The following is a 23,699-nucleotide window of genomic DNA, read 5'->3' as shown; positions in this document are numbered from 1 at the left end:
AGAAAGGTGTAAATGGGTATACATAACATCATCAGGTAATTTACATAACTTTTTCTTTTTTGGCAATTTTGTTTAAAAGTGATGCTGACATTTCCATCATGTCATTATACTTGGCTACAAAACACCTTCACATGAATCAAACAGTAAAAAAGAATTAATCTTCTTTAACCATGTCAAAAACCTCTTCTCTGCCCCTTTCATTGTTAGTGCACCATTAGTCACAACTGAGGTCAAGTTGCTGGTGCGGATGTTTTTGCCTTGAAGCATCTACAACTACAGAATGAAACACTTTTTCCACCTGTTTGGCCATTGAGCTTTAAGAGCTCAAAAGCTCTTAAGGACCATTTTCACATACTGACAGAAAAAAAAGTAGTGCTATCTTCATTACATGATTTCATCATGTGCAATTGTATAGTATAACTGTGAATTTAAAATGCCTGACTAGAGAAAATTGTGTCAATTTACACAGGGTCATTTGTTGCACATAATGTTATGTAATTAATATTATTTAGGAAATTGTCTTTTTACACAATATCAAGATGATTCAACACTTTTATCAAATATATAGCTTTACATATGGAGCGAGTGGCTTTACTGAGATTCTTAATTGAAGTTATATTTCCAACAGGAAACAAAAAAAAATCAGGAGACACATATCCAACAGTGCACAAAATGTCGAATTTTTATATTTTATCTGACCAACTGTTTAACAGGTTATTGATGCAGATTAATTATACTTAAAAAGTAACTGGAGTAGATATAAATTCAACAAAAATCTGTGAATCTGCTTAGATTTCTAAAAATCTTGCTGTCCTTTCACATGTTGGTAGTTAGCTGTAGCTAACTGGATGAATCTTCAGAAACTATTGACTATTGTCACACAACCAGTTTTTCATTTCATTAACACAGCCCTTCAACCAAATAGGCTAGAACTAATTGTTTTATGCACAGGGAGACCTCACACATAACATAGATTGTAACATACTTTTGGTTACCACTGTACTCTTGTAATACATAATGCTTATTTCCCAACAATAGTTCCCTTCATAATTATTATATCCTGGTCAGCGTCATGGTGGATCTGAACTCCCAATAAGAGTGGGAGTATGGTTGTAATAGTTTTGGATACTCTCAAATGGGATGCCATTTAGTTACAGCACTATGCATTCATACAGTCACAACTAGGGGTAATTTAGCATAGCTAATCCATCTACCAGCATGTTGTTGAAAGGTAATCTCTAGACCTGAAGGAAACCCATAGACATAGGGAAAACATATGATAATAACTTGAGCTGCAGAGCAAACACAGAGCCTTAATTTTTTATTAATTAGATAAAAAATCATTATGTATATCAGGAAAACACATGAAATGGCTGGTTTATACTTGAGATATTAGTTCAGCTAATATAATGTCACATTGACACAGACATCATGATGTAAAGGCCCTGTGACTGTTGATCGTTGTGTCCTCCAATAGAAAATCTGCAGAAGACAGGAACAATGCTAAGCAAAAAGTAATGTTTCAGAAAATAAAGGCGTCAGAAATATCAAGTAACACATATCTGTGGCTCATATTCAACAACTCAGAGACTTTTGTGTAAAACTCTTTAGATATAATTACATTAAGCCATGCATTTACTGTATGTATAATTAGGGTGGTTTGAGTGATAGCTGCATTGCAGGTTTTAAACCACTAACTGTCTGCCATAACACTTTATCTAACCAGCTAACTAGAATCATTGAGGTTTAACTTACCACAACAACACAAGAAGACATGTAGGGTATCAATGATGAAGTTTGATCAAATGCAAAGTAATGTTATAAATGAAATTAATGTTAGCCACTTTAGTATTTTTGTGTGCTAGAGCTAAGCTAAGCTTGTGGTAATTGAGGTAGGGTGATATGTCTTAACCAACAGCCAGAGCCTATTTGTTCAGCCTATTTGACCGTTTATGGATTAATGCAGGTTTAAGCAGAATATTGAATGCCATTGAATGCTAAACATTCTAACCACTATTGAACCCTTATCCTAAAAAGGTGATTGCATAATAATAATAATAATAATAATAATAATAATAAATGTTGTTACAACATAATAATGTTGTAATAATAATAATATTATTATTTATTTGACATATTAAGCTCTTATAAACATATAACATATCACAACAATGCTCAAATAAAAAAGTCATTAAAACATGACTATTAGTCATTAAAATTAGTCTATTACGTTAAAGTAGCTAAATTGTACTCACATCAAATTAAACTCACAGCATTAGTATATGGTGTGAGTTTTAGCTGATAAAAATAGTTAGCTCTGATTGGCTAATGTAATATTTAAACTGGATCACTGAAAATCAGAAGAAAAAAATGACATAAAAGTTAAAGTTTAGTTTTTGTTTACATGGTAAAAAATGTGTTCAAATTGTTTTCTGTCCTTGGACCCACGACCGCAATCATCGCAGATCAGGCACGTGCGCTGAACCACAAAAAAGCGGGGCGGAGCCACGACAGAATGACAGCCCTGCTAATTAAGGGACTGAAAGGACCCTTTAGGGTGTTATAACAATCCCCAGTGAAATGTCAGTCAGTCAGTGCAGTGTGCATATAAACCACTGAAAGGGAAAGCGGCAGAGAAAACAAAGAGAGAAGCAGTTAGGTGATGCATCTATCCTAAAATCTACCGAAAAGCCCAGTTTAGTGCTGAATGAACACCTACAAAATGAAATTACCACATGCAGTGTTGAATTAACACCCACTGGGTCTAATTAACACATACAGTGTTAAATTCTCTTGTGTTCATTTTTCGCCAACTGGACTTAACGTACATAAAATATAAAATACTGTGCTTACGGTTAATTTAACAATATATGGCTTACGTACTTCTAAATTAATCATTTAAAAAGGTGTTAACGTGCAACGGAGTATTTTTATTTTTCTTATTTATTTTTTCATTTTCGTTTAGCCTAAATTTAAACTTTTTTCAAAAAAAAAAAAGAACAGAAAAGGTAAAAGAAAGAAAAAGGATTTATAAGTATTAATCACTCAGATACACCAAAGCTCCATACGGTGTCCTTCATTCTAGCTTATTATTCCTCTTCTTTTTGTGTGTCTTTGGATTAAAATCAGGCTGCACTTCAAATTAAACTTGAATGTCACATGTTTTATTACAAAGTAAATGGAGGTACAGGTGTGTGTGTGTGTGTGTGTGTGTGTGTGTGTGTGTGTGAGAGAGAGAGAGAGAGAGAGAGCACTCTTACTACCTGGTAAAAACTGTAATATTTGGATGTAATAAGCAACTCTTGTAAGTGTCACGTCCGCAAAGAGCACGAACCTTTTATACAGAATAGTATTATGATATAATTATATGTTACTTTTTTTTACTCATGACTTCATGTTAGTCTTCTCATCTTCCGGAACGTCATGTTAAACATATTTACCAGAGCTAGGATATAGTCTACAGCGCAGTTTCATCTCATTTATGACCTTGAAGCCTATGAGTTAACATACTGGGATGACTGCAGCAGGCTTATATTGTTATTACTGTTTTGTAATGCAAATATACATCATGCCAAGTGAAAGATTTTTTCATGGTTTTACTTCAATTGCTTGTTTTTGTATACAGTTTTTAATTATATCTCGGTATAGCACTCTTTTTTTTATTTACATTGTTGCTTAAAGAAGCAACCAAAGGCAGGCTATTAGGTTAAAAAAATCTAATTTAAGAGATACAATTTTAATAAATAATGTTTTGTCTGATATAAAATGATCTATATTTAACAGCTCCCTACCATATGGGCAAAATGCTATTTAAAAGATTTTAATGCCTCTGGCCACCGAGTAGCCTCGTCCAGTGATTTTTTTTTTGCCAGCAGTGAACCAGCCAGTCAACACCACTGTGTTGTGTGAGCAGTAGACCTTCAGGGCACAACATGACTGGGCTAAATGAGTAAACAACACACTTCAAAGTACAGATAATTAATTAATTATAAATGAGAACATGGCCGCATGGGTTTAAGGACTAATCTAATAATCTGACATTGAGAGCTTTTACGTGTGTTTTAATCCTAAAATCTTATAGAGATGATGATCATCATGACGTTGATGACGACGACGACGATGATGATGATGATGATGATGATTAGGCTTTTGTTTTATCTTTTCGGATATTTACTATAGATTTCCAGACACGCCTTCCGGTGACACTGCATAAGGCCACGCATTTTAACACGTTTTAATTGCAAACGCCTAAAGAAATATTATTACTATTACTAGTAGTCATAATAGTAGTAGTAGTTGTTAAGACTTTGGAATTTTGAACATGAACAATGCACAAGGTTTACACGATGTCTATAACACTTTTTTTTGTGTGACAAGTACAGAGATTGTCCGTACTCGTAAAAAGAGTGTAAAATTCCCGCCTTCAACAGTGACGTCTCAGCTCAGACAGTGAACGGGAATCGATGCGGCGCGAGCCGCAATTTCACCGTTCGATCAATGGCGCGTGAGCCGCGGCTATAATCAGATGAAACTCCACCGACTGGTTGCATCTAATTTGTTTCAGCAGCGGCCTTAAACCTAATAAGGCGATTGATTGCGGCTCAAATGAGTTGTTGCAATTAGGAAACTGTTAATGAACAAGCGACATTTGTCCCGTGAGATTGAGTGGAGCATTTCTGCCATTCCTTTGAGCTTCCTTACCAATCTGGGAAATCAGTGGAACATTTTCTAATATAACTAACAACATGATTACGCTAATTAACGAGAATTATTAGAATTTTATTTGTAAATTGTTGTTTTTCAACAATTAACAGTGATGGAGGTTAAGTCACTGCATGGTGCACCTATAAGACTATATTCACTGTTTATTAGGCCTAAGGTGAATGCACAAAATAATAATATTCGACGTTTGCTTAATAGACAGCAATATACATTTGATTTTCATAGATTAATTATGGATACAATTAATTTAATTTCCAAATGGAAACATAACTAAAGAGGGAAAAAAAATCTGGCTGGAGTCTACAACATTAATTTAAGTTTTAACGTTTTGGTAAACATCTTGCAGACTTTAAAAATTCACTCCATAACATCGCGAATGCATACATTCTAACAATTTAAAGTTGAGTGTATTAATTACAAACGTGTTGTACTGTACACAAAGTCTCACAGCTTAGTTTGTTTATCTACGATGTGGCAGGATTCTTTGTCGCCGCCTGGCGGTGTAAACGAATATCGCAGTACATCCTCTCTTCTGAATAATTCTCTTAGCGTAAAAATCTGCTCGGATCACGTTATTAAATACCCTCAGTAATCTAAACTCCTGTATATATATTTACGAAACATGTATCTAATCATATTGGCTTTATTAATTTAGCGTTTTAATGAATACATGTTGTAGTTTTTTAATTAATAAAAAGTTGTTAGTTACAAAAATTTAAATTGTTAAAATAAAAAAACCGTAAAATAATTATGAATTACATATAAAAATACTTTTAAATGTATACTTTTAAAACAATTATATCTAATCACCTCTTTTAACATTCAGTCTCAGAACAATTCATTGGGTGCCTTATATCCTTTATGTATGATGATACACAGCAAATTTCGTGTTATTAAGTTCCAGTGTTTAACGCAACGTAAGTAAAGCGATGGCAAATAATTCAAATACTCCTTCCGTGCTTTTCAAATTAAATTCGAAAATTCAGGCCAAAAAAATCTGGCCAAATTAATAAGTATATTTTCCTATTGCCATTTTGTATTGAGGCATGGATGAGTGGATTTATCTCTACGCGAATGTCAGGGGGAAAGCAATTTTTATGATTTTAGGAAGCAAACCTATCAGAATTACAGCACAGGCGATCAGCAATAATAAAAAAAAAGTCTCAAAGAGGTTTTGCATCACGGGAGGAAAAACACAAGAAAACTAGCTTGAAAAAAAAACTTGCGAGAGCGTATGATCGCGGGTAAACGTGTCCTCCCCTTCTCCTTTTCCTTTTCCCGAGAAACTAGCCTCAGCTTAAGGAAACACGAGGAGCCGCATGCCGAAAGTATAGTGCATTATGTAGTAAAAAGCTTTTGAAAAGAGTCCTCCTCTAAAATGACGGAGTGGATTATAACAGATCCCTTTGCCCTCTTCCCTTACCTTTTGGATTTGCGATTTAATATTTAAATGAACTTCAACATTAATTTCTTAGAGCCTTCTTTGCCGGCTGCAGCCCGGTAATGACCACATGAAAACTAATGATTAATTAATGTTCCCATCACTAGCCTATACGACATTAAAATAGACTTGGCTTACTGAACATTGAGGTGTTCGTGCTATTACTTAAGACGTTGTTTATGCATTATGTGCATTTATAATATATATATATAAAATATATTTGTCACCATTTTTTCCCTTGAGCTATTTTAAAAGGCAGTGATTTAATTTAAAGGCTTTGACCAGACTATCACGATACCATCATTACACAATATCTTATTAGTGTCTCACCGATGGCTTTCAAGTAGCAAAGTTTTGACATGTACACGTAGTGCAAATAAACATTATCAGTGGCGTATGGGTTATTAATGTAACTATATATTACTTGTCCCCACAGACCCTTGCTAAAACAAACAACAACATAACTATAACGGATATTACTGACTAATAGTACAAGGTATTAGTGAAACAGTTAGCTGGCAATGACAAAAATAATTATATATATATATATATATATATATATATATATATATATATATATATATATATATATATATATATATATAATTGAAGCTACTTCTAATGTACACATTTAAGTCCTTAATAGTCAATCCTGTCGTTGTCTTATATAGAGTGTAATGTTCAGATTTTAGAAAATAGATTCAGTCATTATTATGATATTGCATTGCACAGTATGTTTCAAAACTGTACATTGTAACCTCTTAAGGCGTTTTAAAGCTTCTGAAACTGTAGCTATGTTGTTAAAAAAAAAAAAGAAGGCTTTTCAGGTTCCAAATTGTAACGATCAAGTAAAAGTTCTCTGATTGGTTAGAGGCAGGTGCTGCTCACAATGAGGCCAATCAGAAGAGAGACGGGCCAGCGCAAGGAGCGTGTCTGTGTTATAATGTGTTATAATAAAGGAGAAAAAATGCACTGGCTCCCCCCCTCCTGACGTCACCGTAGGAAATTATTGTAGAGCATCAACAGGGGAGGATTTCTAAAAAAAAAAAAAAAAAAAAAGAGGGAGAGTTGATGTCGTGGAGTTAGAAAGCTCAGAAAGCGCAACTTTTGGGGGAGAGAAAGAGAGCGAGATATAGAGAGACAGCGCAGACAGAGAGAGATAGAGAGAGAGAGGCGAGAGAGTGAAAGAGAAATAAAGTTCAGGCACCAGTGCAAAATGACGTGGAGCTACACAAGACCCAGCTGCTTTTTACACATTTTATACTGAAAGCACGCGCATCCTGGGAGAGTTCATGTGCATCACAATCTTCTTTACATCATAAACTTTCAGGGATTTTTGTTTTGCGGGTTGTTTTCTGCGTTTGTGCGTGTGGTACGGTCAAGATTTAAAATTACCCTGGTGCGTTTATTTGGTGAAGATTAAAATACAGATTGCGCACTTTTTTGTTTGTTTCTGAAGCATCCGCTCGGGTTCAATTCCGCCTAAATTGCAAGCGCCATTATTAATATTTTTAAGAATTGATGGAGAAGAACCTCCCTGTTATGCAGACTCCTTGAATCATCTTTTGTTTCTTTTTCTTTTTTTCTTTTTAATGCCATGGAAGGATCCAGCGCGTCTAGTTTTGGAATAGACACGATTTTATCTTCCGCCGGTTCCTGCAGCTCGGCACTCGCGATGATGGACGGAGACTTCCGGGCGGCGGATTTCCGGAGCCGCGCGACGCCTTCGCCCTGCTCGGATGTAGACGCGGGCGCGAGGAGCCCCTCGTCACCAATCTCCGTCACTGCAGAGCCTCCTGAAACTCATCCGGCGCAAGACCCCCTTCATCATCATCTCCATCATCACCATTATCATCCGGTTGCCCAAAATTCGGCCGCGTGCGCCCCGCGGACCGCCACCTCGTCTTTTTTGATCAAGGACATTCTGGGCGACGGGAAGCCGCTGGCCGCGTGTGCGCCCTACAGCGCGAGCCTTGCACCCTCCCCGCAACACCAGCGTCAGCATCATCACACTCCGAAAGCAGAGAGCGCGGACTGTCTCACCCCAAAAGCGGAGCACGACGAGCACGGCGGCAAAACAGAAAAAAGAGAGGACATTCACAACGACAACAAATGCAACGGTAAGTCGAAAACTGCTAATATTTAAAGTGAAAAAAGGAGAAAAAATCAGAACGCAGAATACTGATGGGATTTAGCAGTGCTGATTTTTTTTTATTTGTATTATTATTATAACTATTTTTTAAATTGTACATACCGCTATAGCTGCAGTGGACATTTTGCAAATACAATCACAAGCATAAAAGTCTCACCAGTTAATATCACTGATTGTCTGCAGTCTGTAATGGGATTTATAACTGTAAAGTTTAATAAATTCTATTATATTGCTGTTTGTAAAGTAAAATATTTGTACTAACTCCAAGAAGTTCCTAGTTATAACTCTTTATAACTTTGTAAAATTGTAGCATTGTTCTATCGCTAACACGTTACTGTGCACGCAATGATTATTATTATTATTATTATTATTATTATTATTATTATTATTGTTGTTGTTGTTGTTGTTGTTAGTAATAGTAATAGTAATAGTGTTCGTTCTGATATAAATAGTACAATTGAAAGTCGAATTAACATGACTAGTGCTTGGTTAACGCCGTGGTAAACTAACACATTCATTGATCAAGTATCATGTGTGGTATTGAATTAATTGCTATGATATTGATTTGGATCCAAGTATACTCATCCAATGAAATATGAAGTCAGCACTTTTTTTTGCTTAAAATGTGGCTATATGACAGTTATTTTTGTTTGTTTTATTAATTTATTGCAGTACTATTATAGTGGTATTAGTATTGGTACATAGCCGAGATGAACACAAAAATAAAAAGATAATTGAGGTATCTAAATAAATCTTAAGAAAAAACGGATAGATAAAAAAAACAAACAAGAAACGAAATCTCATTCAATTATTTTCGCAGTTATGCACTGAAATAATTTTACACAGTTTGCAACAATCATAATCACGCCACACTAATTAAATCTTAATTTTTCCAATACTTTGCTGTTTATATTAGTAGTTTTGTCCTGTAAAAGGTTCAAAACACACCATTCGTCACTGTCACCGAGTTTGTCTGATATTAGCATAACAGAAGCTGAAACAGATGTAAAGCCTCCCTGGTGGGTCAATTAGAGAGATTATTGTTCTTCCTGGAGGGAGGATCACAAACAGAAAAAATATGATACAAATAGACATGGATCGAACAATTGATTTTTCACCTCAATATTTCCGAAACATATTTTTTAAAAAACTCTTTGTTAACATTTTGCTTTCGGTTAACCAGGAATCTTAATGTTGGTTACATGATTAATCTCCCAGACTTCAGACACCTTAGCAGTAACACAACCAAATCGTATTTCATGTTTATTATGGTTAAATTAGTTTAAACTTAGTTTTAACATAGTTCGCATAATAATCTATTGAATCAAGGCCATGTAAGTGTTGTAGTTGGACAAATTCTAGTTGTATTCTTTTAAGCAATTATTATTACGAATAATATTATTAACAACAACAACAACAACAACAATAATAATAATAATAATAATAATAATAGACTCCCATTTAATTTATTTTTAGGAACAAAAGAAGAGGGTGATCGGGAAATCTCGAGCTCCAGAGACAGCCCTCCTGTACGCGCAAAAAAGCCGCGCAAAGCGCGAACAGCCTTTTCGGACCATCAGCTGAACCAACTGGAGCGCAGCTTCGAGCGCCAAAAGTACCTGAGCGTGCAGGACCGCATGGACCTGGCAGCAGCACTCAACCTCACCGACACCCAGGTCAAGACCTGGTACCAAAACCGACGGTGAGCAAAGCTTGCTACTTGTCTGTCTGCTTATTTATTTATTTATTTATTTATTTATCAACAATTTATTATTATTTATCCCTTTTACCACAATTTCTACTAACTAATAATAATAATAATAATAATAATAATTAAGTAAATGTTTTGTTCTTTTTTCTATATTTTAATTCATTTATTTTCTAAGACGTTTCCTTAATATAGCCTAGGCTTTTTTTCTATTTACAAAGCCGGGGAGAAATTTAAGCCCACGTGTGTACTTTTATACGTCGCCTGATTTGCAGTCGAGCTGTGCCAGCCCCAATGGATGGATGGATAGATAGATAGATAGATAGATAGATAGATAGATAGATAGATAGATAGATAGAAAATAGGTATAGATACCAATAAAACTCAGATGAACATTCTATTTAACTCTTTATATTTCATTCGAAATTGTAGCATACTGATGTCTAGTATTATCTCTAATCGAAACTCATGTTTCAATTTTTTTTATTCCAGGCCGCAACCAATTCGAAGGGTCATTCAGCACATAATGCAATTGGCCTTCTAATAAAAACGACTACTAGAACAACAACAATAACAATTATTATTATTATTATTATTATTATTATTATTATTATTATTACCACCACTACTACCACTTATACTGATTAACAATTGTAACACGTGACTAACTAATTAGTTAGATTTAGTTAGAATAACTAAAAAGCGGATGCAATATATTTAACCTGGAAAGAAAATCAAAGATGAAATCCCTGGGGGAATTGTGAAGTCCTTCGACTAGTAAAACGCCTATAATAATAATAATAATAATAATGTTGCAAATCTGATTTTAGGACGAAGTGGAAGCGGCAGACGGCGGTGGGGTTGGAGCTACTGGCAGAAGCTGGCAGTTACTCGGCGCTGCAGCGGATGTTTCCGTCACCTTATTTCTACCCGCCGGGCCTCCTCGGCTCTGTGGACGGAACAGCGGCGGCGGCGGCGGCGGCAGCAGCGATGTACAGCAGTGTGTACCGGAACAGCGCACCGGCGCCCCATCCCGCAGCCACCCTGCACAGACCGCTCGTGCCGCGCGTGCTAATCCATGGCCTGGGCGCGAGCGGGCAACCGGCGCTCAACCCGCTGGGGAACCCTGTTCCAGGCACGCCGCATCCCCGGTAAAAAAAAAAGTACACAGAAAAAAGACAATGAAAAAAAAAAATCAATGAAAAAAGACATTGGAGAGCGAGAACCGAATCAGACGAAAACCTCAGATTTTTTTCTTTTAAAAGGACACACAGCGCTTTTCCCCCAAGAAAGAATACTAAAACAATTTAATCAAAGAACAGCAAGATAATGAAGAAGTGTTATTATTTAATATGGACCATGCATTTCTGAGTTATGGCCGTTAACACGAAATGACTGTTCATTCGACGGATTGTTGTTTTTGTTTTGTTTTGCTTTGTTTTTTTCCTTTTTTTGTACAAATATACTTATACTACTAAATAAATGTAAATTTTATTAGAGGGACAGAAAGGTTGAATAAAGACAGAATACTAAACAAAAAGCTATATGGAATGCTTTTTAACGCAAATGGTTACATTTATTATTTTCTTTAAGCAAGTCAGGTAGGTTTTTAAAGAATCTGATAATATGGTCAATTAGTTAAAACGTCAGATAAATAAAAAAAATGTTGTTCTAGGTTTTGCTCCCCTGCAGATAAAAAGTAGCTTTTACTTTTATATATTATTATAATTAAATTGAAACTTTTTTTTTATTATCTTGGGACAATGTTTTGGGATCGTTAACTATTTGAGTTTTAATGCGACTATAAAAACAGAACTACATTATCTGGTGCAGTTTATATACTGTTGTTGTGTCGGTTAGTTACGGCATATTATAACAAGTACTGTAGATATATTTCGCTTTTCCAGTTGTTGAGGATTATCTATCATGTAGGAGTATCAGTACTGTTTGCACACTGAGCAGCGGTTTCTACTTTGGCCTTTAGCTTTTTTAGTTTTTTGGACCTCTTGGTGTCTATTACTTTACCACAAAGTTTTATAAATAAATTTATAATTTAAAAAATAAGTTTTAGTTTGAAGTAAAATTCCATCTGCAATTCAGGAAATCCAACCTGAAGATGTGTTTCACACCCCAGAAAGAAAGGAGGGAAGAAAAGCGGGAAGAAATAAAAGCCAAACAAATAAACTAAATATAATGTATTGTTTCCGACACATAGTCTACATTGAATTTTATTACATTTAAAAACAAGATTTCTCCTCTATACCGTGGCCAAGATTTTTTTTTCTTTTTTTATTAAACGATAATTAGTCATAAGTAAATGAACAATTTTTAGCAAAATATCTTCACATTATTATTTATTTATTCATTATTATTATTATTATTATTATTATTATTATTATTATTATTAATAATAATAATAATAATAATAATAATAATATTATTACTTTATAAATAATGTTACTATTTGAAGAAAAAAGGGTAACTCCTCCTATGGACGGAGACCTCTGGGACACCATTTATATTAAATTCTGCTAAAATGAAATATACTGGAGCTGGTGATTAGCACAAATCCAAGTGCTAGTGGAATGAAGGCTAACACAGAAACGTTTCCGTGAGCATTGCTGATGGTACACTGTGGAGCTTTTTTTTTTTTTTTTTGTGCATTGCAAAACTTTAACTCGAGCCCTGTGAAAACGATGCAAATAGGTAGGGAAGAGCGACCAGCGGCATCATGTGGGTCTTGTTTTGTAAACGTGCTCTGTGCAGCAGTCATCCTCACACCTAATTATAACTTAGATCTATAATGTAGGCTAAAACTCCCTCGGGCTGGAGCTGCTGAATCTATTTACACCATTACTGATGGCAGATATGTGACTATGGGGACAGAGCCTGCAAACCAAAGAAAGCAGTCTCAAACTGCGCCTAATTTAATAGCATTAATACTCTATGTATATTAACTGTATTGCTTTTTTTTATATTTAATCACTTAATCGTCCACTATTTGGATTATTTTACAGATGCAAAAATGAAATCTAAAGCGTTAATAGCCAGCAGCCTATAGACCATTTTGTAAAAAAAAAAAAAAAATGCTTTAAAGCAAACTTAATTTATGTCGTCTTTATTAAACAACAAACAGCTAGTATAAATGTACCTTATTCACATGCGGCATTTTTGTACATGCACACGCTAATGGGATTAATATGAACAGGCGAACGCATTGCATTATTGCTTTAGCATAAGTATTGAAATTGATTTTATTTCGCTAATAGTTAATCGGAAAAAATAACTAAAACAGATCCAAATTCTAATTTCCTAACATATTCAGTAAAACAGAATAAACTATATATCTCACAAAGCCAGTTGTGAAAGTTTCGCTTTTAGTTTTATTGAAATTAACAATTTAAATAATTTCCACTAAGATAGTTATTTCAACATTAATAGTTGCAACATGTACGATTCTTTGCTAACACACCATGACATATTTGATTTTTAAATGATCATGAAAACTATTTAATCTGATTTTGTTTAGGGTTAATCTATCCAAGCCGAGTAAGGAACCATGAGCATTTATTAAATATAAAAAGTAGAAAATGCTCAATCTTAATCCTTTTACTGACCTGACCCACCTTAAGCTTCGGTGAATTGGATTTGTTCAAAATGTTTCAAGGAACATGCGTATAGTTTATAATATGGCCTAATTTTTCCAGTAATGTAATAATAGGCATGCAATAGTTCTCACCTTAATGGGTAACACAGCTAATTGAAATGACAGGGACATATACAACTGAAGTACGAAAGAAATCAGAAAGTCATGCAGTCAGGGCTTATATTTTAATATGGAGAAAAATACATTTCATTTATAAACAGTGCTAATTTAATTAAAACAATATAGACAAATAATGCTATAAGAATAATTTAGTAAAGTAGACCACACTAGAGAAATGCAGTCTTTTAATGGTTGGCTTTTACAACACCAAAACACAGTGCAAGTGCTCACACTTTCTCTTACACAAGAAGGGAAGCATCTGGGTGTCTCTTAATTTTGTCTGCATGGATCCTTATTCTTGCCCTGTGGTTATGGTGAGGTGTCAGAGCAGTGCATTTTAAGATGGTAAGTTGTCAAGAGGAACATTTTTCAAAGATGGCAAAATTGAGGGGGACAGAAGGTTATATCAAGGTCAGATTAGTGTAAAGTGTGAATTGGGATTAGTGCCTGGCAAATGTCTGCCAGGCATTGCAATAATGTAAGCCTATGCATGCATAAATTTTAAGCATGCAATTACTTTTGAAAGTGTGAAATTGACTAATATGTTTAGTCAAATATATTTTAAAAAATCCTCTCGATAGGCATGATTACCATCTGCCAATACTACCATTGGTCGATTTATTAAAGCCTATTTGTGTTGTACATTATGTTGTATATAGTATTGGCTTTTTCAAATGAGACAGACTGGCTTTTAAACTGTTTAGTTCTATTATTAGTCCAACAACACAATTTAATTTCAAAACAGTTTAAAGCATATTCAGCTCAAATTAAAATATTGACATCACTGAAGATATAAACAAGCACTGGTTTGAGAAACTACATTAGTAAAAATATATTGAAATTCCAGTTTCATCTTCTGGTGTATTTTTTCTTGAATGCAGACAACTATATCAACTATATATCTTATTAGATAACTATATGTAGGTCCTTTAATTATATCCTAAGCTTGTCAGAACTGCAAAATTGGGTATATGCAAAGCAACAACTCGTTTACAGATTTTGCCATCAGTATAAACAATACTGCCATCTATTCCAGTCTAACCCAAATTCTTAATTTTACCATCGGCAAGCATATTTTGCTGTAATGAGGAATGAACAGAACACCAGTTTTTTCAACACGCTTATTGGCAGTTGTTAGAGTAGTCAATAAAAGTCTATGTAAAGACACAATTATGTCCAGTGCTTTAATAAATTGTTCATTTGAAAAGTGTATATTTAACTCATAAAGTGAGCTACATTTTTCAGGTTGGACAATTTGTTATTTAGCACTAGCATAGTAGACACATAACCACAGAGGTGTCTCTTTGCCTGATTGTGTTGGATACCACAAAATGACAGGAGAACTGTTGCACTGTTCAGGTACTGGGAAGTTGGATTAAAATTCATAAGAACAGCTTTTTGTCAAATTGGACTTTTATGTTTTTTTCCCCTTCCCTCAGTGCATGCTGTAAAAGTAAAGTGCATCATGTTTTTGATGCTTATTTCTGGACTATAACCACTATCTTTATGTTTTCATTATAAGTTAGTTTTAGGGTTAACAGCTTTTTGTCCTGCTATTATTGAAAGGAAATATGTCAAAAAACATTGTCTATTGTACTCACTCACGTGCAAGTAAATAACGACAGGGTCTTCATTTATAATAAAACGGGTTCACTTATGTGGATTGGTCTGTTCACTGGAATGAACAGAACACCAGTTTTCACAACTCACACTTACATTGGAACTCTATTGACATTTTTAAAACAACTGTAGTTATAACTGCATGCCATAGCTTACATTCTTAGGTTTATCATTAATATGCACATCAGATTGTGCCAATGCTGTCCCACCATTCTCCATCAAAATAAGAAGTTTGTACGTATTCATGTATGTATACACTGTACATTTACATTAATCAGGCATAACAGTAAAGCTGCCTATCTAATAATGTGTAGGTCCTACCTTTGACGACCCCCTTCCCCCCCCACCAAAAAAAAACCCCAAGACCTCTAAAGGTGTGCTGTGGTATCTGGCAACCAAGACATTGCCAGCATATGCTTTAAGTTCTGTAAATTGCAATGTAGGCCCCATGGTTTGTCCAACATATCCCATAGATTCTAGATTAAATTGAGATTAGAGGAATGTGGAGGCTAAGTCAACACCTTCAACTGTTTGTCATGTTACTCAAAATGTTACTCAAACTATTCCTGGGCAAGAATTTTTTTTGCAGTGGTTTATCCTACTGGACAATGTCACAACCATTAGAAAATACCATTGCCATAAAGGAGTTTTCCTATTCTGTAACAATGTTTATGTCGGTGTGTTAATGTAAAAACCACATACAATAAATGGCAAAAAACAAGTTTAACTAACAGAACATTGCCCAAAGCAGCAAACTGCCTTAAGTGGCATGTCTTTTCCTAGAAGGCACTTGCACCCGGCCATCTACATGATTTAAAAGAAAATTTGATTCATTAGACCAGGACACTTTTTTCAATTGCTTTAAGTTCCAGGTCTGATGTTCATGTGTCATTTCAGCAGGAGACAGGGGTCAGCATGGATAATGCAGCTATTGCAGCCTTTATCAGTCTTCATGTGTTTTATCAGGCACACTAAATTACTGTTGACATAGAAAGCACCAACTCATGTCACCTATGTCACATTGTAAACTAATGTCACCTATGTCACACTGTACCTAAAACATACAACCATCACTCACAGACAAATGATAAGCACTGTTTGTTATAGTATAATCTATGCTTTGTGTCAATTGGCACTGGTAGGCTGTCACTTGTGGGCTGGAATTTGATTCTTGTTTTATTGCACAGGTGTATAATACGAAGCAATAGTCTTGGCAAAATTTCTATTATATCCATGTGACATTGCTACAAGTGATTTTCCCGTTTGTAATTAAAACACAAGATAATTTGTCACCTTTAAAGTGTGAAAGAGGCATCAGACTGCCCATTACACACTTTTATGATATAATATCTTCTTTATTATAATGAGAACTCAATTTTAGAACTAGAATAGATTATTCTTTCCAAATAAATGATCTAGAGAAGATCACTTGCCAAATGATTTCAATACGGAATGTCCAACCTAAGATTTCAAGATCTTACAATTATTTAACTAATTTTAATTTTATATTTGATTTATTTTTATCGATATTTCTTAAGAAATAGAAAATAGTTCTAACAAAAGCAACAATAATATTAATAATGTTCACAACATTATAATATTATTGTTAATATTATTATATATACATACACACACACATACACACACACGGACACACACACACACGCACACATATATATATATATATATATATATATATATATATATATATATATATATATATATATATATATTTATCAAATTAGGACCTTAAAATAAAACTAGTAGCTGAACTGAAGGAAGCAGTTCTGCAAGTTAATTCTTGTTTTTCTGAACCTCCATTTTCCCTGTGCCCTGTGCCACTCAGACCTGCCAGGTATGTGGAAGTGAAACTTTGTCACCATGTCCTGAGCCATCACTTCATCAACTTCCACCTGTCTATTCAGCTACAGTCATCTTCCTGCTCCTATCCTGACACTCTAGCTCGCCCATGACATCTCTGCTGAATGATGCATTAGCCAAGCGCTATCATGGTTTAAACGCTCTCATCATTTCAGCAAATCCAACCTTTTCCTGTTCTCCTTTTTCTGCCCAACTGATGGGACAGGTAGTGGCAGAAAAGTTCTGCTAGCTTTCAAGTTTCAAAGCAGCCACCTCCGCAACATATACGGCCACAGATAGGAAAGAAAAAAAGAAAGTTGAGTGAAAAAAAAGTCTGCAACGATGTCAAATGCTTAATTTTTTTTTACCAAGCAATTAGAGGTTTCATCATCGCTGAAAGGTGTCAGCATTCATTATGCCTCAACAACAGTTAATTGCTTAAAGGTTAAAATTACACATCTGACAGTATTATATTTCAAGTGACAGACTCAGTTTCTGTTGTGTTGAAGATACACACAGAGAGGGGAGAGAGAGAGAGAGAGAGAGAGAGAGGCGGAATGATGCCATTTCAATCATGAGGCATTGTGCACACTGAATTAAACTGAAATAAAATAGAACAAATGAAATCACAGATACTGGAAACAAATGATGCCTTGAACTATGATTGACATGTAAAAGGTGCCACACTTTCCCAATTGTACCCTCTGATGTGAATTAAACTAACAGAAGTGCCAATATACTGTGTAGGTTTAGAATGTAAAAATCATTGACATTTTAAAGTCAGGCAAGAAACTCTTATTTTGCACAGTTGAAAACAATAAGACCTTAACTAATGTTATAATTAACATTATAAATGGTAATTGATGCAAGATTAGTTTCACAGTTTTTAAGTTGACTCCACTTTTTATGCATGTGTAGGACGCAGAGCCATGCATTTCAGTGTTTTTAATGTTGTGGCCAAACTAGCTTGAGGCATGCTGCCATATACATTATAGTATTTGATCAATTTATTATATGTTGTTGCAAAGATAATTGATTATAAATTGAAGTATATTTTATGTTATTGGGTTAGTACTGATACTTCACTAAAAATCTTCTTGGGCTAGTCTTATTAGATTGATATTAAAATAAACATATGTATGAGGAGCTTGTTCTATCTGATGTGTTACTTAATCTACCCATAGATTTCACCTGACAAATTTCAAGTGGCAGTTTTTGACATGTAAACGTAGGTGATTTTGAAGGTGCTCAAGCATTTTTAGCAATCAGTTCAGTCCAATGATTTTAAATATATACTGTATATCCAAAAAAATATATACATATTTCAGGAAGAATATAAATATTTTAATACAAACATTATTGCTATACATTATATATTGATATGTATGATAATATTATGATAATAATTTCATAATATTATTAATACAATGCAATTAATACAATTTTCTTTTCTTTATATATAAATATATATTCAATAAAAATACCAGATTTTTTCAAAACTATGGAATAACACATGTGGTACTAAGTAAAAACAACAATTTGTTTTTCAGTTCTTATTTTAAGACGCAAAGATCAGCTGTTCTGTAACACTAATTGATCCATCAAGCACCATGAAAAACCTGGTTCCCATGAAGACCATCCGAGGAAAGCAAGACCAAAACTTACATCTGCTGTAGAGGAGAAGTTCATTTAAATGATCAGCCTCTAAAATTACCAATTAACAGCACCTTAGAACAGAGCCACTATGAAAGCTTTACACCCCATAAGTAGCAGAATTTGAATATCAACTCAAAGAAGATTATTGAATATTTTGTATGCCTTCAGCCTTGCATGGGCTGTGTAGCCACAGACTGGTTAGAGTGCCCATGCTGACCCAGTCCTCTGCTGAATGAGTATGTGGGTAAGGGTTTGGTAAAAGTGTGCCATTAACCATTCAGAAATTATAGTCATATTCATATAAATGAAAACTGCTATAATTTCTATTTGGGGGGATCATAAATAATAGAATGAAATTACAGAATATAAGGACTAACAGAGAGTAGAACAAACATAATTACAAATATAAGGATTGCCGTTTATACTTGGATGAAAATCCTTTGCAGTCAATGACTGACTGAAGTCTGGAACAATATCAGTTATATACCAGAAAACAAGTGACAAGATCATGGTTACCCAAGGCTTACCTCTGACTGTGGACTTAAGGCCAGTCTGATCCCACAGCAAAGCTAATGTAACACAAACTGGTGAAAAACATCAGCACTGGCCATGATAGAAAGGTATCGAACACCCAGTGCATCACAGCCTGCCACTAGAGCTTAGCAGGCAAATAGTTCAAAATCTGTTGATCTGGCCTTTAAATTCTCCAGTTCTCTATCCGACCAAGCATTCATGGAATGCTCTGGGCAAACAAGTCCAATCCACTAAAGCCCTAGCCTGCAACCCACAGCACCCCCAATGGGCCTGCTGCCGACATCATGGTGCCAGACACCACAGCACACCCAGAGAGGTCTTCACCCCTCCACATCTATGTATGTATACTTGACAAAAACATGTTGCTCATTTGTTGTTCCCATCGTTATTTTTATAGTGGCATGTATTATAGACCTGCATATTCATATTGTGCAGCAGCTGGAGTCTTTTCTTTCAAGTGAGCAGTTGTTTACCCTATGCTTTTTCCCCTTATCATAAAGTAGAATACCTGATCCTTTGAACCAATTGTTTGTTTAACTGCTGCAGGGACAGAGAATCCCTGAGGTCTGAACAAGTGTTGATCTAAGTTAGGATTTTAAATCGTCTAATGAGGAACTCTTTGGATAATTAGCACAGGCAGAAATGCTTGCGGATAATTTGAGCACTTCACCACACAGATCAGGGAAAGGAAGGGGTGGGGGTGAAGAGAGAGAGAGCAGGGTTAATGAAAATTATCACATCAACTTGGTCTCTACCTTTTGCTGTTCTCCTTTGTTCTGTACTGACTGCATCATTAGGAGAGCAATGGAACAATTAGCTGTGTGCTTCATGGAGGGCCCAGGGCTCAGTGGTAGGGAGCTGAAAGGGATGAGTTCAGCTCCGCAGTGGTAATTAGACACTTGGATGTGTCGGTCTGTGAGGTCTATCAGGAAATGAAGCAGTGGTGGTGTGCCTCTAGGGAAATGACAGCCTGTCCTTTGCATCCTCAAACCATGAACCACATGAGACTATAAACATGAGCCAGTCCCAGTTTAGACAAGCATACAAGTTCTGACTGGCTTTGCTGTACAGGAAAAGCAGTTTGGTTGTGCTTTTTATATGTGAATCAGTATTTATGTGGCTGGACACCAACAATTCACACAAATGGCATTTTTATTTTTGCTTGAAATCCTGATTGACCATAGACACACAGCCACTCTTCTTCTCCAAAACCACCATTTGCATTGGCGAGTGACACAAGCTTGATCACACTGCTGATTTGTGTTTCTCGAGAGCTAAGTAACTGTGCCGTAACATCCCATCATATTCCACAACGACACAATGTGTGAGAGAAAGCCTGCATATTTCATGCTTTCCAGCACCTTGTTTGTTGTGTTTCCTCCCCTCCCCGGCCTCTTTCGGCTGACGGAGTGGAGCGAGGAGTGCTCGATGCCATGTCAGAGTTAATTACATTTTTAAATTGAGGTTGTCTTTGGGCCAGCTGCTGGGGAAGAGTGACAAAGCTAGGCTATTAAGTGCATGGAGGGTGTGAAGAAATGGGGCTGAGACGAGTTAGCAGATACCTGCAAGCTACAAGCTCAGACTTGCTGCATGGCAGAGATGTGATTAGGAGCTGGAGTTAAGCATCAGCACGTCCTCCTCCAGCCCTCTCCGCCGGCACCGGAGATCCAGCTAGAAAACAAGTTGTTGATTGGTGCTGAATTGTCAGCTGTTTTTCATGACATGCAACTTCCCAGGCTTGTGAGTATTGGCAACCACACTTGGTCCTATTTATATCAGCTCTTCACACCTGCTACACAGGCATGGACAACTGAGGTGGTGGCAATGTAAGAAAGCACAACTACAAGTTTTGTTGGTGACAGTGGATCCTCTTGTTATTTCAGTCCAGGGTTCATCCAGTTCTGGGTTTCTCAGTGGATGTGGCAACAGGCCTATTCAATAAGCCTCTTACCATTGGTGGAGGACACATTTCTTTTCCTTGTTATCCATAGCTGGTGGACGTCAGCCTCAGAATTTTCAGGAGATGCTAAACAAAACAGATGAAGCTCTCCCAGGACTACAGGGATGCTCTTTTTTAACCAAGCTATTTTTCTTCATGGTTTCACAAAAGAACTGGCCCCCTCAGTTGAAGCGATTTGCAGTTCACAATGCATCAGCTTAACCAGTCAGGTCAGGTCAAGTTTAGCCACACAATGGATTCAAGTCTCTCACCCAAGACGGCTCTGAACCAGCTCCCCCCTTCAGCACTACAAAACTGCACAAAGTGCTACACAAACAAAGGACCAGACTTAGTAAGCAACACATCATTCATATTGCATTAATGAAAACAGGCGAGACAGCATATTTTAAAGTCTGATTTGGGAAAATTAGAAAAGTACATTGTTAATAGTTTAAGTCAGTTTTGGCCATGGGATTTGTTTACACATACTGAATTGAGATATCTGTGTTTTAATATTTTTCTTGGTTTAATATCAAGGGTAATTACAAGCTAAAGCGTGTTCTTAAATAAGGTAGGGAAGAACACTAGCTTACTTCTATAAACGGTTACAAATGGTTTGGTTTGGGTACATGTTAAGGGTGGGGAAAGTGGTTTTATCAGTTTTTCATACAGAATAATATTGATAAGTCAGTTAAATTAACTCAAGTACTATAAGTGTTAAGGGATAGAGAAGACAATTGAGTTTATTGTGTGCATGTGAATACTAAACAAGAGTAATGTTTTTTCAAAGTCTTAAGAACAATCTTGCATTTAAAAAGTTGGTTTAATGTCATTTTTACAGGCATAAATGATGTTAGAAATATAGTGAATGATGATAACTAGAGGGATTAATTTGAGTGTGACCCCTTCCAAATCTGGTCAAACATAAATTAAGATTGAAAAAGATTATTAATCTGTCTACTCTCACTGTATTTCATTGGCCCTCTTCAGGTTGTAAAAGGACATTTATTGGCCCCTTTCAGCCAATTATTGTCTGACTCTCTGGATAACAGGTTATGGAGATGTCTGCATGTGGAATACAATTATTTAAAAAATGGGGAAAATCCCTCTATATCCTTACAAGAAAGGAAGTCTTTATAGTCACTTATTAGCATAAAGATTTTCTATTAGGTTTGGGTGCTGTCGGGTTCACTGTGTGAACACATAATCCAGTGATATTGAAGATCATGTTTATTAAAGCAGCAAATCAAATCAACCTTGCTACATATGGATGTGCCAAGCTTGATTGTGCTTAAGAATGAAATAGGAGCAGGAATCAGTCCAGCACCATGGTGAATTATTGCACCGTGCTTTCTGCTAGTGAAGGAGGAGGGCCAATTACAGCCTCAGCGCTGTGATAATAAGGGGGTAATTGCTTGTTGTCAGCAATATCCACTTAAGGCTCAGTGGCCTCGGGTAGCACACAACATTTCTGTCTCTCTCATGCAGAGAACAAAGACTACAGCTGGGCTCGGCCTCATTTGCCCATGCTCACACTGATTTCAACTGAACAGACACACAGGGAACCAAGCCCGTAGGCTGCATATGTGTATGCGTGTGAATGTGAGGGAGAGTAATGCTATAATAATTGAATGAAATGAAATAAATGCTCATTAAATTATGTACCTTAAACGTAGTTTATCATCAAATAAAAGCACAAATAATTATGCAGGATCTAAAGTAAGTGTCTTAATCAAATGTTAACCTCACTTTTCTGGAGACAGACACACACACATGCACACACACACACACACACACACACACACACACACACACACACACACACACACACACACACACACACTAAATAACTGAGCACACAAATTTCTCCCTGGAGCAAAAACAGTGACAGGATGCGAAAGAAGAACATCTGATTTGTCACATTTGAAACACTAATGTTTAAACCAAAAGGAAGTGCACATAGTAAAGTGTTCATTCATCTGCATAAATACCACCTGTCCCGAGCTCACGCAGCTACTCCAGAGGAGAAAGTTTAGTGTTGGCCCATACAAACCAGCCAATCAGCAGCAGCCCAGCTGTGGCTCCAGCATCCTAATTGTTTTCAAGTGTCAGAAAGAGCTCAAAGTGGTGCTCCTGGTGCTGGAGAGAGAAGAGTTTCATTCCATGTCATCTGCCAGAGAGACAGAGAGGCAACACTCTAGCACAAGGAAAAACAGGGTCTAAATATCAAGGCAAGCATCCTGACAGTGATTTATACTGTCTCTTTATTAATGTAGGCATGTAATCCATATAGTAATCTGC

General features: G+C 35.9%; 1 protein-coding gene across 1 annotated transcript; it reads left to right on the top strand.

The window, feature by feature from the left end:
• Window positions 1–7,294: 7,294 nt before the first annotated feature.
• barhl2 (BarH-like homeobox 2) lies at window positions 7,295–11,520 on the top strand. The gene is made up of 3 exons (XM_053499140.1): window positions 7,295–8,283; window positions 9,792–10,017; window positions 10,854–11,520. The coding sequence occupies exons 1-3, from the start codon at window positions 7,761–7,763 to the stop codon at window positions 11,176–11,178; spliced, it is 1,074 nt and encodes a 357-aa protein (XP_053355115.1). The 5' UTR covers window positions 7,295–7,760; the 3' UTR covers window positions 11,179–11,520.
• The last annotated feature ends 12,179 nt before the right edge of the window (window positions 11,521–23,699 follow it).

This window comes from Clarias gariepinus, chromosome 6, assembly GCF_024256425.1.
Source record: "Clarias gariepinus isolate MV-2021 ecotype Netherlands chromosome 6, CGAR_prim_01v2, whole genome shotgun sequence".
Lineage (NCBI taxonomy): Eukaryota > Metazoa > Chordata > Actinopteri > Siluriformes > Clariidae > Clarias > Clarias gariepinus.
Note: the sequence above shows the minus strand (reverse complement) of the source record. Positions and strands in the feature narration are given on the sequence as shown.